Here is a 14,333-nt window from a genome sequence, read left to right as displayed (position 1 = left end):
TATACAGTATAGCAGCTTAAGAGGACATCTTTTTCATTATCAATGCAGGCAAAAAATGGTTCACTGTTACGTTTTCTACTGATTCTTTGCCCAGTCTGGCATCGGGCACTTCCTTTTTTTCATGAGGACAGCGCGGTCGCTGGGTAAGGACCTACAGGAGAGATCATGGGACCTGGGCTCTGTTCCCTCAGAGCTGCTGTGTCCTCAGGCAGATGATTTCAGGTAGAGCTGGAGCCATAGGAACGCGTTACATGAATTCTTTGGGTTCCTCCTAGGCCTCTTTTCTAAGATTTAATTATTTTTGTGCTCTGTGCTTGGGTTCTCCTCATTTCTCCTCGTCTGTTCTGGATGATGTGTCCAAAGCAAGGGCTGTTTCTCATGATACTGCGTGGCCTTAGGGGACCTGCAGGTGCAATCCCATACAGCATTAATCACTATACTTTAGGATTATTTCTTTTTGCTGATTTCCAGCCGATTTCTGACGCTCGTCCTGCTGGGCATAAACCTCCAAAGGGGCATTTTTCTCCCTCAAGAGAACAAAACAGGTGCCAACGGGTTAAAACCTCCTCCAGGAGCCTCCGAGCGCAGGACAGGCGGTGGCGCTCGCGGAGCCCCGATCTGTCAGAGAGGAATTGCAGAGATAATAGGATTTACGGAACGGTCCCAACTCATCACTCCGGAGCGATCCATGTTGACTGGCTCGGGCACGCATCCAGCGGTTTGCACACACGGGTGCACACTCGGATTCCTACTCGGTTTGCTCGGGGGGGGGGGGGGCGAGCAAAAACGTAAAGAAAGAAGCGGCCTGGGCGGGGGGGAGTGGGTTAAAAAAAAAAAAAAAAATTTTAATCTCACACGCCCAGAGGCACGCAAAGAAATACACCCGACCCAGCCAGCCTGCAATCCCTGAACCTCAAATTTTACCGGAGCATGCGGGCGGCGCTGCCATGATTGTATAGGCGGGAGGCTGAGGGGGGGGGTTGTGTGTGTGTGTGTGTGTCCCCGTGCGTGTGCATGGGCGCGGGGCGAGCGTGCGGGGCGGGGGCTCGCCGCCCCCGGGTCCCCCCCCGAGCACCGCCCGGCTCCGCGCTGCCGCCACCCGGGGGGTCGGACACCCCGCTCCCTCGGCGGGGCGGCCGTGTGAAAGGCAGGCTGCGAGCGGGGAGGGGGGAGCGCGGAGGAGGAGGAGGAGAAGAGGAGGAGGAGGAGGAGGAGGAGGGAGGAGTGTGTGCGTAGAGGGAGGCGGGGGGGGGGGGGGGGGGGAAGGAAACCCTCATGGAAGTATGAAGGAGATGGTGGGAGGCTGCTGTGTCTGTTCTGATGAGCGGGGCTGGGCGGAGAACCCGCTGGTGTACTGCGACGGGCACGGCTGCAATGTGGCGGTGCACCAAGGTAAGGCAGCGGGGGGGGGCCCGCCGCCGGCACCGGGGCACAGCGGGGCCGGGGGAGACGCCGCCGCCGCCTCCTCCTCCTCTTCCTCCTCCTCCTCCTCCTTCTTCCCCGGGCGCCCCGGGGAGGCCGGGGGTGGTGGGGGTGGTGGTGCGGAGGCGGCGGCGGGGGGGGGTTGAAGGGGGGGGGCTTTGTTTTATCCCTATTGTTCAAAATAACGGTGTCGCCGCTGGCCTGGCTCGGCGGAGGAGCCGGGTGGGGGTTGGGGGGGGGGAAGCGCGGTGTGCCGGGGGCGAGGAGGGGAGCGGAGTTGGCTATTAGCCCCCCCCCGGGGTGGGGGCACGAAGCTCTCGGTGCTCGGGGGGTGCTCGTTACCGAGGGCCGGCCGCTTCCTTCGGCGGGGGCGGGGGGGGGGCGGCGGAGCCGGGTCTCCCCCTCCCCGGGAAGGGCGGGCTGGCGAGCCCCGGGCCGGGAGGAGGGCAGCGCCGGGTCGGGAAGAACCGCAGCCCCCCCTCCCGGGGGGGTCCGGTGCCCTCGGTTCGGCCCGCTGCCGCACATGGCCCCGGGTAACCCCCCCCGGGGGCGGCCGCGGGGCCCGGAGCTGCCTTCTCCAAGGGCAGGGAGGAAGGCAGCCCTTCTCCTCCTCCTCCTCCTCCCCCCCCACCCCCCGGGATATGGGCTATTTGCATTTTAAATGACTTGGAGCACGCCCCTAACACACGGTATCGGAGTGGAAAGTTTGTCCTCGGGTCTCCGAACACACACCAAAAAAAAAAAAAAATTAAAAAAAAATATTTATTTACTTTCGTTCTAATCCAGCAGAAAGGCACGGTGATTATCCTGGTTGGTTTGTTTTGAATAACACGAAGGTTTCTGGTCTCATCTGGCATGTCTGTTTTTCCATCTATTATTATCCTATCCATCTACCAGCACATCTCCAGCCTCTTCCTGTACAATCTCTCCCTCGGTGTCTTGATGCACGCTCCTGTCTCCAGCTGCAAATGTGTCCTGCTCTGCCTCTGCCCGCCTGTCAGGCGCAGGTCTCTGGGTCTGTAGGTTGGGCTTTCTTTAGCTTTTCGTGCGTTTGGTGTGTCCGCGCTCACGGCTTTAGTAAGAAGTCACTTACAACCAAGGGACTGAAGAGGAGTTAAAAGGAGGAAGCAAAACTTGCGGGGGATTTCTCTTCATTCGGAAGCGATGCTTGGGTGTCTCCTGTCATCAGGCAACCTCTCCAGGCTGAGTGACCCGGCAGCATGTAAGGGTCTCTCTGGAGGGACACTTCTTTCTGTTTGAATTTTGCTGGTGTAAGTGTTCCGTTCTTCCCGTTATTTATCAAACCCCATGCTAGATCATCGCTCTCTTTTTTGGAGGGAGATAAAGGGCATTGGCATCCTTATGCCCGCTCCCAAGATTAATCTAAACACTTTTGTTTGCTGGCAAGAACAGTTGTTTCAAATGTGCGAGAACAGTTTCAAACGTACAATGCTTTTATTCTTTTAGGGTGCCTGTTTCTAGGCCCGCGCAGGTTCAGAGACTGGATGTGTTTGCTGCAGCGGCGGGGAAGCGGGCGCGTAGCATTGTTTTGGTAGAGTTGGAGCATGTTAGAAAAGTCTGAGAGAGGGCACCGCTTGTGTGTTTGGAAACACAACTGTCTGTTTAGGTCTTGTAAGAGTCCTTCAGGATATAGTAATTCGTAAGGAGTGTAGCAGTGTGTAGTGGATGTTCTTCAACCCTCTTTTTAAAGCCTGCTTATAAACCTAGCAGTAGTGTAGTGTTTTGGTAGGCTTTTATTTCTTAAATAGAAACAAACCACTGTAGAGGATCATCTGGGTCATCTAGTCTCATTCCATGCAATCACACACTGGGTTTGGTATCTCTTTGTACTGCTTGAATATCCACAAACCCAAAGTTACCTTTTGAAATGATTGTACAGTTAAATAGAGAACCCTGTATTTTTTTTAAAAGGTACATTGTAGCTACACATTAGGGCTGATTCTTAAAAATATCAGTACCATTCCTGTGACGATGGTTAGAAATCTTACCCTTCCAGTAAAAAATTCAAAATGTTAACAAAAACATCTGATTGCAAATTAAGACTCTAATAAGATAGTTAAGAACATTTACAAACCATATTTTCAACTCTGCCTTACTTATGTTCCGCATTTTTCCTTGTTTTCTTCCTTGTTTTCTTCCTTTTTGAAGCAGTGGGCACAGAAGCTTGCACTGGCTCCAGCTGAGTGCTTGCTTTTGGCCCTAAGCCCACTGCTAAAGATGGACCCAAGGCAGGCTCCTCTGTCATTGCTTTCATGTAGTTTCTATTTGCTTATGTGTACGCCTTGGCTCATCTTGCAGTCAGCTCTTTTGGTTTAACTCTACAATTGCATTCGTTTTCCTGGCTGATGTGGAATAATAGACATTAGAGAGATGGAGAGAACCTATTGCGGGTCGTGTCTGGTCCATCCCCCAGGGAACATCACAGGATTGCTTCCAGCAGGATATTTTCAGATGCTTTGTCCAACCTAGTTTCAAACGTCTCAAGTGACTGGGATTCCATTCCAACCGCCAGTTTGCATTTGAAGGTGGAATAAGGAAGATATAATTTGTTCTTCCCTAGGAGACTTCAATACCCTCGTCTGAGATGCATAGCCTTACTTCTTACCACTATCTTTACCAGCCTCTGTTGCTTTAAACCCACCTGCGTGGTGGCTAAGAGCCCTTTCAGGGTCAGAAACGCTTCCTTTGGGACTCACAAAGACCATCCTGGGATGGTTAGATGGTGAGGATGGCCGAAGAAGGTGAACAGTCTTCAAGCCACATTGCCCCGTCAGAGAAGGGAGCTAATTTTAGAGAACTGGGAGCTGCAGCTTGCAGAGGGAGACCCTGAGAGCATCAAGTGATGTAGAAAGCAAGAGGGACGTGTGGTATAGCTTTGCAAAAGCAGCACCTTTGTCGGGTTATCAGCTGGAAATTTGCATTGACACAGAACCTGTTCCCAGGAGTAGTCCTAAAAAGCCTGAATTCAGTGATCTTGGAAGCATGCTGCAAAAGGCTGCTGCTGGGTGTGACTTACAGACTTGAGGGTGTGCAGAAGAAATGGGAGTTTTGCTTGGTGTCTGTCTGAATTCTCACTGTGATGGTTTCCTTCATGATGCTGAGATTTTCTCTTAGTCCTAATTATGGTTAAGGTGCTTCATAGCCATCCATTTCATAATTTTATATTTAGATCACTAGTGACACTTGAAAAGTTAAGGGGTAAGAAATTGTTCCATTTGTGTTTGCTAGACCAGAATTAGACACAGTTTATGAAGCACTCGATTCCCACTTAAGCCACATTTTCACAAGAATTTTTGATACTGGGCATGAGCTTATTTGAAAACTGGAATAAATGTATAACACTGGACCCGTTGCAAAAGGCAATCTGCTGTTGCTGGCTATGGAAACTAGAAAGAGGAATAAAATGCTGCGTAGTTGTAATTTTTGGTTTTGTCACCCATATCTGACTGATAACAGCTCTGGCAAACTTTTATGTACACCTGAGAAATTAAACAGTTGATTTACAGATGGTCTAATGAACTCTCTTTGCTTTTCTTCCAGCTTGCTATGGAATTGTCCAGGTTCCTACCGGACCCTGGTTCTGTCGGAAATGTGAATCTCAAGAGAGAGCCGCCAGGGTGGTGAGTACGAAGCACGCTTGTACTTACGCTAAATAGGTTCATTCGATGCCCTTCATGTCTCTGCTGGAACCAGCGTGGTCCCCTGGCAAAAGTGATAGAGCCTGGCATTTCAGCACTACTGTGATTGTAATCCCAGCTCTGCCTGTAACCTGCTATATCTTGTTTGTACAATAGGAATAATTGTATCAAGCAATTTTATACAATGCTATTAGCCATTTTGATGAAGATGCTGCCAGAGGTGCTTTTAAGCAAGTTATCAGTCACAAAATTTTTGAGTCTGGAGACCTCAATCTTTTAAAAAAATAATGGCATTCTTCTAAAAGGTGGTTTCCCTGCTGTTTTTTCTGTTCAGCTCCTCAGGAAGTTTTGGAGTGGAGGGAAGTTGGCATCACTTGAGATGCTGCTATACTGTCATATAGTTATCATACTGACTGACAGGACGGATTTGCATTCATATCTCGCAGCAACAGTCTCCTGCATAAAGTCTTCAGAGTTTGTAAAACAGCAGAGAAAATGACAGGAAGCTGGATCAGGGTTTAGTTTCTGTCTAAGTAGCAATTTAGCAGTATAGAACACTTTACAAATGTTCTTAATTAATTCTGGCATTTCCCGGTGAGGCAGGAAAGTGGAAACAATCAGGCCAGGACTGCCTCTTAGGTCTGTCTATGTGGCGAAGTTATTTGTGCAGTAGACTAGGCTGCGCGTTTATAGCACAACAGCTACTCTGCAATAACTTCCCATGCGAGCCCTTATCAGATACGGCTGCGCCAACCAGCTACTGAGGTACTGGGGTGTAGATCTTTAACATGTTGGTTATGCCAGAGATGCTGCTTTTGCCATACAGTAAATCTGGGATAGCTTCCTCCCTTCGCTTCCTTAAAGATGGATTTAAATTAAACTTCGGTGTTCCTTAAGTACAGAAGGCCTCAGTCAGCACAAACAACATTTATTAATGCCTGCACTGCCTTCGGAACTGGTTTAGCTAAATCTTTTCTAAAGTACACACCTAGCGAAACTGATGTAGGTGACCTCTGAATGTGCGTATCTGTGCAGGCCTGAGCAAATAGCGTGCTTCATCTCAGCTGGGCTCTCTGCTTGCTGCAGTACAAAAGTTTAATCTGTTTCACAGATGGGCAAGAACTTGGCAAAGATGAGCGAATGGGGGAATTAGGTATCTGTACCATGCTTTCTACATTGCATTAACTCATTCCTCATTGAAGTGGGAGTGTAAACAAGACCAGACTTTCAGACCTGAGCTCTTTTCCCATTGTAAGATGCTGCTTTTATGTGTGCTGCAGTAAAGAAGATCAAATGTGTCTTTGAGTGGTTTTACATCCTGCAGATAGTTTCGTAGCAAAGAAAGGAATTTGGATTTCATGGGCCTCCTTTCCCCGGCTCTCCCAACCGTGCAGGCAGAGAGAAGCTCTTCAGTGTTAGCTACAATTCAATGTAAGCTGTAGTAATACATGTACACACAAGTCCTCCTCACCTGTGCTCATTGCAAGGACTGTAACTTTTCACTTGCACATTACACACTTCAGACTGCCTCTGAGGTATCAAGAAAACAATACCCCTGCAGGTGGCTCCTTATTTAACTCGCCCTCAGTGAAATCTGTTAGACAATGCGTGGTGGGCTTCAGTCATGCCATTCAGTCCTATGGCATTCAGCCCTGCTACTATAATAACTGAACAGTGATAATCTTCCTTCCTAAGCAGAGCTGGGGATGATTTCCTATCTAAATCCCTCACCTTTTCAGTTAAACACCAGCAGTCATAGCAACAGACACGCAGATGGGTAAATACTTAAAAAGAATCTAGTTCTTTGATGTAGAGAACAGCATGATCAGAGTAAGGGAAATGAGTCAGGTCTTATGAGATCTGTGCATGGCTCTGTTACTAAAACACTTTGAATTTGGGCTCCGTGGTCCAGTGAGGCTGGAGGGTATGACTCTTCCACTGCCCTGGGGTTTCACGGCACCTATCTGTGCCTGGCTTTCTCCAGCTGTAAAAGGGGCGTTATTGGCCTGCAGACACTGCCTTGAGGATCTTGAAGGAGAGATGCTGCTATTTGAGTGCAAAATACACTGGCAGCAGCAGCAGGATGAATTGATATTCATATTTCTTTCATAATGACTGCGTGGTAAATTCCTCTGAAAAACAATGATGTTTTTCTTTCCACATCTGCCTTCACAGAAGAATCTTAAAGCAGTTTACAAGCTTTGTCCATATTTATTGACTAAATATTGATGCTTTTGCTTTGAAAATGAGATACAGAGGTGTGGACAATATTGCACTTCTTCACAAGTGTTTTAAAACATAGGTCTCCTGATTTCTGTGTCTCTCCTTTGGAGAGATGGACTCCATCCCCCCTTCAGCTTTGGAAAGAGAGCTCAGGAGCCCTAACTTTCAGTTGGCAGGTGTAGTCGCTTGGTGGTAGGTAGATCCTGGAGTTAGAAGCCCCCAGGGTCAGGAGCTCTAACTTTACCCATTACAACCTGGTTTAAATCAGCCAAGCTCTGCTCTTTTCCCAGAGTTGAAATAAAAACCCCCGGAGACTGCCTTGGCCTGTTCAGGTTGAATAAAAGGAAGAGGTACCACTAATCCCTGCTCGTAACCCCTCCTCAGATGCTCAGGTCCCTAAAGGATGCTGTGGATGCTATTATGCTTACAGTAAGCAACTGAAAGCCCATCCACTTTGTAATCAAATTGTCTAGGAAGCCCGGTGAGCTGCAATGGCCAGAGGGCACTCATGTGAGGGATCATGTGAAGGCTTTAGCTGTCATTTCGAGGCAGGGCTATTAAAAGTCTTGTGTGGGGCCGATGGAGCTGTTAACCCCTCTTGTTACAATCAGAGCTTTGCTAATCGCATGGTGGGAGAGCCGCTTTGATCTGAGGGGTGGAGGGGAGAGCGGAGGGGCCTTTTCAAGTGCAAATTTCTTATTACAGTGTCTCAGTTAACCCAGTTCTTTTTCTGTCTTGGCTTTGCCGGGCTTTCCATAGTAATTGTGAGAGCAGCTCTCCAGCCCTCTGGCAGCCCGGACCTAACCAGGAGCAGTGAGAAACACCTCCTGTGGTCATCCATCCATATTTCAAACTAAGTTGCAGGGACAGCGAGATGGGCTGCTGACGACAGCACTGGTCTTTGTCCCCTCATCTCTTATTTATATGTTATCACGGGGATTTCGTGCTTGCCAAAGGTGCCTGTTTGACAGCGCCGCACGCTTAACTCCCACAAAAGTGTTCTGAGGATCGGGCTGAGCCTCTCTGCCGCCCATTGCATTGCAATCCTATTTATTGTGCCCATCTGTCCAGGAGGTAAAATTTCAGCAGAGGAAATCTTGCTTGAGGAAAACCACCTTTGTGGAAGGTCCTCAGGGACTACTTAGTGGCAGAGGCTTTTGCTCACGGCCAGTTATTGCTCAATATATTGGTGTTTTTCGTGGCATGGAGCACCTGCCCCGTTACGCTTGCCAGAGCCGAGCAATCACGGCAAAGCACGGGCAGGCGAGAGCACCAGGTCCCACACGCTTGTAGCGGCTCAGCCCACCGTCTCGCTTTGACACCGGGCACCTCATTTCAAAACTTTCTGACGAGGGACATTTTTCACAGAAAAGCAGGGGGTTTTTTTGTTTTGTTTTGTTTGTTTTAACAAATCGGACATTTCTACTGGGGCAGGAAAAGTTTTGCGCCTCGCAGGTTTTCGGGCCTTTTTTAAAGTCAAAAAAAACAAAAAGCACATAGAAATTTTTCCCTGAGTGATGCCATGAGAAGACAGCAACCGTTTTCGGGCGGCTCAACCCAGGAGAAGCCCTCGGGGCTGGGAGCGTGTTCCCCCATGTGTGGCAACGCGCCCCGAAACCACCCCACCTTCCACCAACGCTTCAGAAGGGCGTTATGGCTACGAGGCGATCGGCCGACGATGGCCAGGCAGGGCTGAAGTTAGCGAGGCGGGAAAAACAAGCGCGAGGCCTCGCTGTCCGCTGTGAGGCGAGGAATGGCGCTGAGGGCCGTGGCGCTGGGTTTCCCCGGCTCTTGCCGTCCCGCCTGGCCGGACTCTCCCCGTCCGCTCGCCGGGTGTGTGTGGTGGGGAGGTGAGGCGCGTTCCCGCCCTGGCCGTGAGGGGAGACCCTTCAGCAGGTTTGGGGCCGCCGCTGGCCTCGGAGGCCTCCCTGCCCCGGGGGACCTGGCGTGAGGGGAGCTCATCTCCGATCACCTTGCGGCTGCTGGTCCCCGGTGGAGGACACAGCGTGTCTCCCCCTCACGGTTTTCCCCAAAAGCAGCCATTAGTGGCTGGGCCTGGAAAGGGGCGCAGGGTCGCTTCCATCCCTCACAGCCCACCACGGTGCTGGGCCTGCGGCCTCCCGCCCGGCATGATGGCGCCTGAGGGAGCTTCCTCCACCCTCCCGGGCGGCAGGGACTCTCTGGTGCTGACGTTCCCCTCGTGCCTTCTCCATTACACCTCAGCCACCCCCAAGGCTGGGTTTGGGGGAAAGCAGGGTGCCCACTTGCCAGTCCCAGCTATTGGGGCCAGGCTCGCCACGGCCCCCCACACCCTGCCAGCAAAAATGTCACGACAGCCTCACCCGCCTCTCATGAGAGTGGAAAAAATGTCACGAGAGAAGGAAGGAAGGAAAGAGACCAAGATAGATAATGGCTTCTTTTTATTTGCCTTTTGCTCTCTGAGTCATGGTTTTCAGTTTTACTCCCCAACCACAAAGTCTAAAACTTTTTTTTTTAAAAGCCCCGTGAAAGTCAAGGTTCGCTTGTAGCCCTGTGGCTCTTGGACTGAGGCTTTAAACGCGTCCCCGTCAGACAGGACGATATTGAGCTGTGTCAGAGTATCTTTTTGCACCCAAACCGCCCTCAGCCCTTCTTCCACTTCCTCTCTTTGAAAGCAGCCCCATCTTTCATAACCATGTTGTAAGTGAATCATCTCTTTTCTGGCCCCACGCCCCTGGGAGTTAGATTAAACTTGTTGTTTCTGCTTAATTTCAAGAGATGTGAACTGTGTCCCCACAAAGATGGAGCCCTGAAACGGACCGACAACGGAGGTGAGTACCTCTGCGCAGAGCCGGGTATGTCATGCAGAGCTTCTGGGGACTCGGCAGCTGTCCTGGGCGCAAAATAATTCTTTTCTGAGCCTATGTCACCAGAAAGGGAAGGTTGGAGGCTCCAGAGGAATGAAAACACTACCTTTTTCTTACAAAAACTTCACTTTTTGAAACCTCCACAGTGAGAAGACCTTTCCCTGGGGGGGAACCTGCCTGCCCTCTGGCTGGCATCAGAGCACAGTCCCTGAAGTGTGCAGTTCCTTGAGTTTAACCTCGCAGGAATCAGTGCACGATCTGGCATTGTTTACAGAAATGTGGAAGTTGCAGTGTTATTTGCTGCACGCTTGCACAGCAGCAGTGTGATCCTCAAGTTAAGAGAGCCTCAGCCTTGAGTACCCATCTGAGAGCAGGGACAGGACGCAGTAAAGATGTTTTTCTCTGCAGGTCTTATCTGCTCATCATTGATGCTTCTCAGCCTCTGGTGCTGTGAAGTACTGTGGAGTCTGATTTCAGTTGTCAGAGCTTGCAGCTATTGATGCTGCTGGCTGTATAGATCAAACTTAATTTTTCTCAAAATCTTATTTTTTAGAAAGGCTTCTGCACCTACCTGCCACTTACCTTAATACACAAAGGGTTAAATTAGGCAAGGAGGTCTTTATTCTGATAGATCCCATATTTAAAGAAGAAGCGCTAAGTCCAGGGTATTTTGTAGAAGCATCTGCTAGAGCTGGTCATAAGTGCCAAGAGCCTTAGTGCAATAGCACAAGTATTGTGTTGGGGGATTGGTTTATAATAACACAGCATCTTCTTCCAAACATGTTACTGCATGGTTTGATCAGGTCTGTGTAGACAGGCACAAGAAGTGTTACAACCGTGTCACTGTACAGAATTATATAGCCCAAGTACTTACAGTGCTGTATGATTCTGTAATCATGAAGTTTGGTTCCACCTGCCCAGGTGAATCCATCCTAATTCTAGCTAAATCCTTCCAGTGCAGTAGCCATACTGGTATGGATCAGCCCCCTAAGGCTCCTGACCTTCAAAGTTTCTCAGTTCTCTACTGACCAGATGGAATTTCAACTTACACATCTGATTTGGGGAGTGTCTTGGTGGATTTAGATTCTGATCTAACTTGGCTTGCTGAAAAAGAGCCTTCTTTAGCCGTTGATAACAGCCAATAAAGAGAGCTTTGTTTACAGTGGCATGGGACTACACATCAAACCTCTCCCATCAGCATCATTTATTGCTTGGATGCTTTTCCTGGGTTTGGTTAGGTCTTCAGCTCCGGGTCTCAAGTCCTGAGGGGGTGCTTTTAAGAACAATGAGCGTTGCACATTTCTTTTCCCAAAGAAATCTCTGCTTTCTTATTTAATCTGGAGGTGGTATCCGTCTATCTTTCACCCACAAAGGATTTGATTCCTAACCAAGTTAGAACAAGCAGTATTTCAAATCTAACATCTAACTTAAGTTGGCTCCCTTCCTACACTCTCTTCGTTCTCTCCCTCCCATGCTTGTCTGCAGCCCTGTCTGAGTTTAAGACTCTTCTGCGTTGTCCCATGTTAATCTCCGCTCTCTGTCTTGTTTGCTTCCCCAGGGTGGGCCCATGTCGTCTGTGCTTTGTACATCCCAGAGGTGCAGTTTGCCAACGTGCTCACCATGGAGCCAATTGTCCTGCAGTATGTACCCCATGACCGCTTCAACAAGGTAAGGCCATCTCTTTCTCCTGCTGCCCCAAGTGTACCTACCCCATCTTGGCTTTTTGGGGTCATCTTATCCTACCACATCTCCCATCCAATTTATTTGAATTACCAGGTACTCAGATTCCTTTTAAAATAACTTACAAAGTAAATCCCTGTTCTTGTAAATACCTTTTTGGTCCTCTGTTTTTCTCTTGCCCAACTCCCTGCAACTTGAGCAATCTCCACCTTGGGAGTTGCATGTTGGTTACTCCACATTTTGATCTGACACAGTTGTTATTTGGGGAGAAAAAGAAGATGCATGAGTTTTGTGCATGCCACTGAGAAATAACTCAGAGCCGTTGTCATAGGAGGGAGATAACTAGCCACAGAGTTATGAGTTCTTGAAGGCTTTGTCTCCTGGTGAACAGTGAGAGTGAAGCAGACATTTTGTCTGCTTCTTTGAGTGAGCACTTTTCCTTTATTTTGCAGACCTGCTACATCTGTGAAGAGCAGGGCAGGGAGAGCAAAGCAGCCTCTGGAGCATGCATGGCCTGTAACCGACATGGCTGCCGGCAAGCTTTCCATGTCACCTGGTGAGTTCCCCACAGCATCACCCCAAGAATAGCCCCAGCTATTGGTTTTGCTGTTGTGGCTTTGAGGCCGCACTAGATGGGTTGTGTGGGGAGTTGGGCTAATCACCCTGGGTTTATTTTGTGCAAGGAGTATCTCATCCTTGCTGAGTTTGTGAGGGGAACTTCCCCAGGAAGGCTGAGGTTTCAGCAGTGAGCCTTCCCTGCTGAGAACGAAGGCTGGGGATTTCCCTAAGACTATGTGGAATCCAAGAAGAGAAGAGGTGAGTCACAACCCAGGAATGTTCCTTCTCCAGCAGAGCACATGCAAGAGTATCATCTAGATGATGTGATTTTAAGGGCTGATATCCTCACCTACCCTTGCAGCCTGAAAACAACATTGCCTGTCAGCAGAACGGGGAGATTCCCAGCTTTACATGGATCCTTGCTCATGATATGTCTTTCGCTGGAATTGTTACTGGTCTCCCAGCCTCCCTTAAGAAAAACAAAAATTGCAAAACAATCTGCTAGAAAAGTACTGACAATTTTGAAGATCTGAATATGAATTAAAAATAATCTGAACTTTTTTCCCCTCCTTGCATACTATTTATGAGCAGAACAGGAAACTTCAAGACCCTGCCTGGGTATTCTGAACTATTCTTTGCCCTTTGATGGGATATGTGGTCTGGCTGTACAGTTTGCTTTATCCTCCTCCTAATTGCATGTATTTCAGTGCCCAGATGGCTGGCCTCTTATGTGAAGAGGAAGTCCTAGAAGTCGACAATGTCAAATATTGTGGCTACTGCAAGTACCACTTCAATAAAATGGTGAGTTTCTTCATCCCTGCAATGGAGGGTTTTTTGTCACATAAAACGCTTGTATTCATCCTAGATTGTGTCTGTGCTCAGAGCAGTAAGAAACACCAAGAACACATAAACAAGGCCTGTAGCCTGCTTCCCTTTTCAGCCATTCAGAGTCACTTAGGAATAAAGATTAATTTATATTTTGCATTTCTATAGCAGCTTTAAACCCATTTTCAAAATTAGGGGTTGAATTCTTCCCATCTGTTTTGGCTTCCCTGACCCACTCTGTATGGCTGAAAGGTAAGTCCCAAGAAAGGAGAGCAGCCATGATCTTTGTTGCTCCAGAGAATTAGGGGTATGGCTTAGGCACCCTGGGCAGGAGGGTAACACGGAACAGCCAGAACTTTCTGCCTGAGGACAGAGACAGCCCAGAAGAGACACAGAGTCATTCACTGTTTGAGGGGTATTTGGGGCAAAGGATTTCCCCTATTAATTACAGTACTGAGAGGAAAAAGAGGAACCCTTTTCCTGTTCTGCATAATTAGTAGACACCTGCTCTCCTCCCTCCAGCAAAAAGGAAACTGATCCTCTCACTACAGCTTTATGTCTCAGTGGCTCCTTTGTTGCTGGCTTTTCCCACTTTTCTTCCTGCTTATCAGTGCTGTCACATACAGTGACTGATGTCTTGAGCTTCCCCTCAAAGTCAAACTGGGGGACACCTTCCCTGCCCTTCAGGTACCCTCAGTATCTGACACAAGTGTAGCTCTGTATCAAGTTTACTGATGCTGAGACAGATAGCAGGACTTCTGCTAGTGCCTGGAGTCTGAGAACAGGGCTTCCTTCCACACACCCCCCCATGCTCCGCTCAAAACTGACGCTAGACGCTGCTGTTCAGGAGGACTGGCTTGTCTAAGCAACATTGCTGCTACAATTTATCTGGTTGTTTACAGAATGGTCTCTTAGCAGCTGTGCCTTTCTTGTACAAGTGTCAGTGTCCATGGGCCACCAAGAACAAAGGATTTGGGGAGTTAGATCTACATGCTGTTTGTAAGCCCCCTAGTATGGTATCTGCTGTGGTCCCCACATTAGGAACCAGGCTGGGCATCTAGTACAAAAAAGAGTTTGGTCCTGCATGTGGTAGACAAGCCATTTACTGTAACTTTGCTCG

General features: G+C 48.9%; 1 protein-coding gene across 3 annotated transcripts in view; it reads left to right on the top strand.

Moving 5' to 3' along the window:
- The first annotated feature begins 1,263 nt into the window (after positions 1–1,263).
- MLLT6 (MLLT6, PHD finger containing) overlaps positions 1,264–14,333 on the top strand; it is a 51,249-nt gene continuing 38,179 nt past the window's right edge. For 2 of the 3 annotated variants that reach the window (XM_069786439.1, XM_069786438.1), the window contains exons 1-6: positions 1,264–1,392; positions 4,984–5,063; positions 10,060–10,114; positions 11,709–11,818; positions 12,283–12,386; positions 13,096–13,189. In XM_069786439.1, coding sequence (XP_069642540.1) covers positions 1,284–1,392; positions 4,984–5,063; positions 10,060–10,114; positions 11,709–11,818; positions 12,283–12,386; positions 13,096–13,189 — 552 coding nt within the window. In that variant the 5' untranslated portion in view covers positions 1,264–1,283. Of the gene's footprint in view, positions 1,393–2,187; positions 2,645–4,983; positions 5,064–10,059; positions 10,115–11,708; positions 11,819–12,282; positions 12,387–13,095; positions 13,190–14,333 lie in introns of those variants that run through there. The other variant, XM_069786441.1, reaches the window with a different exon arrangement.

This window comes from Haliaeetus albicilla, chromosome 7 (assembly GCF_947461875.1).
Source record: "Haliaeetus albicilla chromosome 7, bHalAlb1.1, whole genome shotgun sequence".
In the NCBI taxonomy this organism is placed as follows: domain Eukaryota; kingdom Metazoa; phylum Chordata; class Aves; order Accipitriformes; family Accipitridae; genus Haliaeetus; species Haliaeetus albicilla.
Note: the sequence above shows the minus strand (reverse complement) of the source record. Positions and strands in the feature narration are given on the sequence as shown.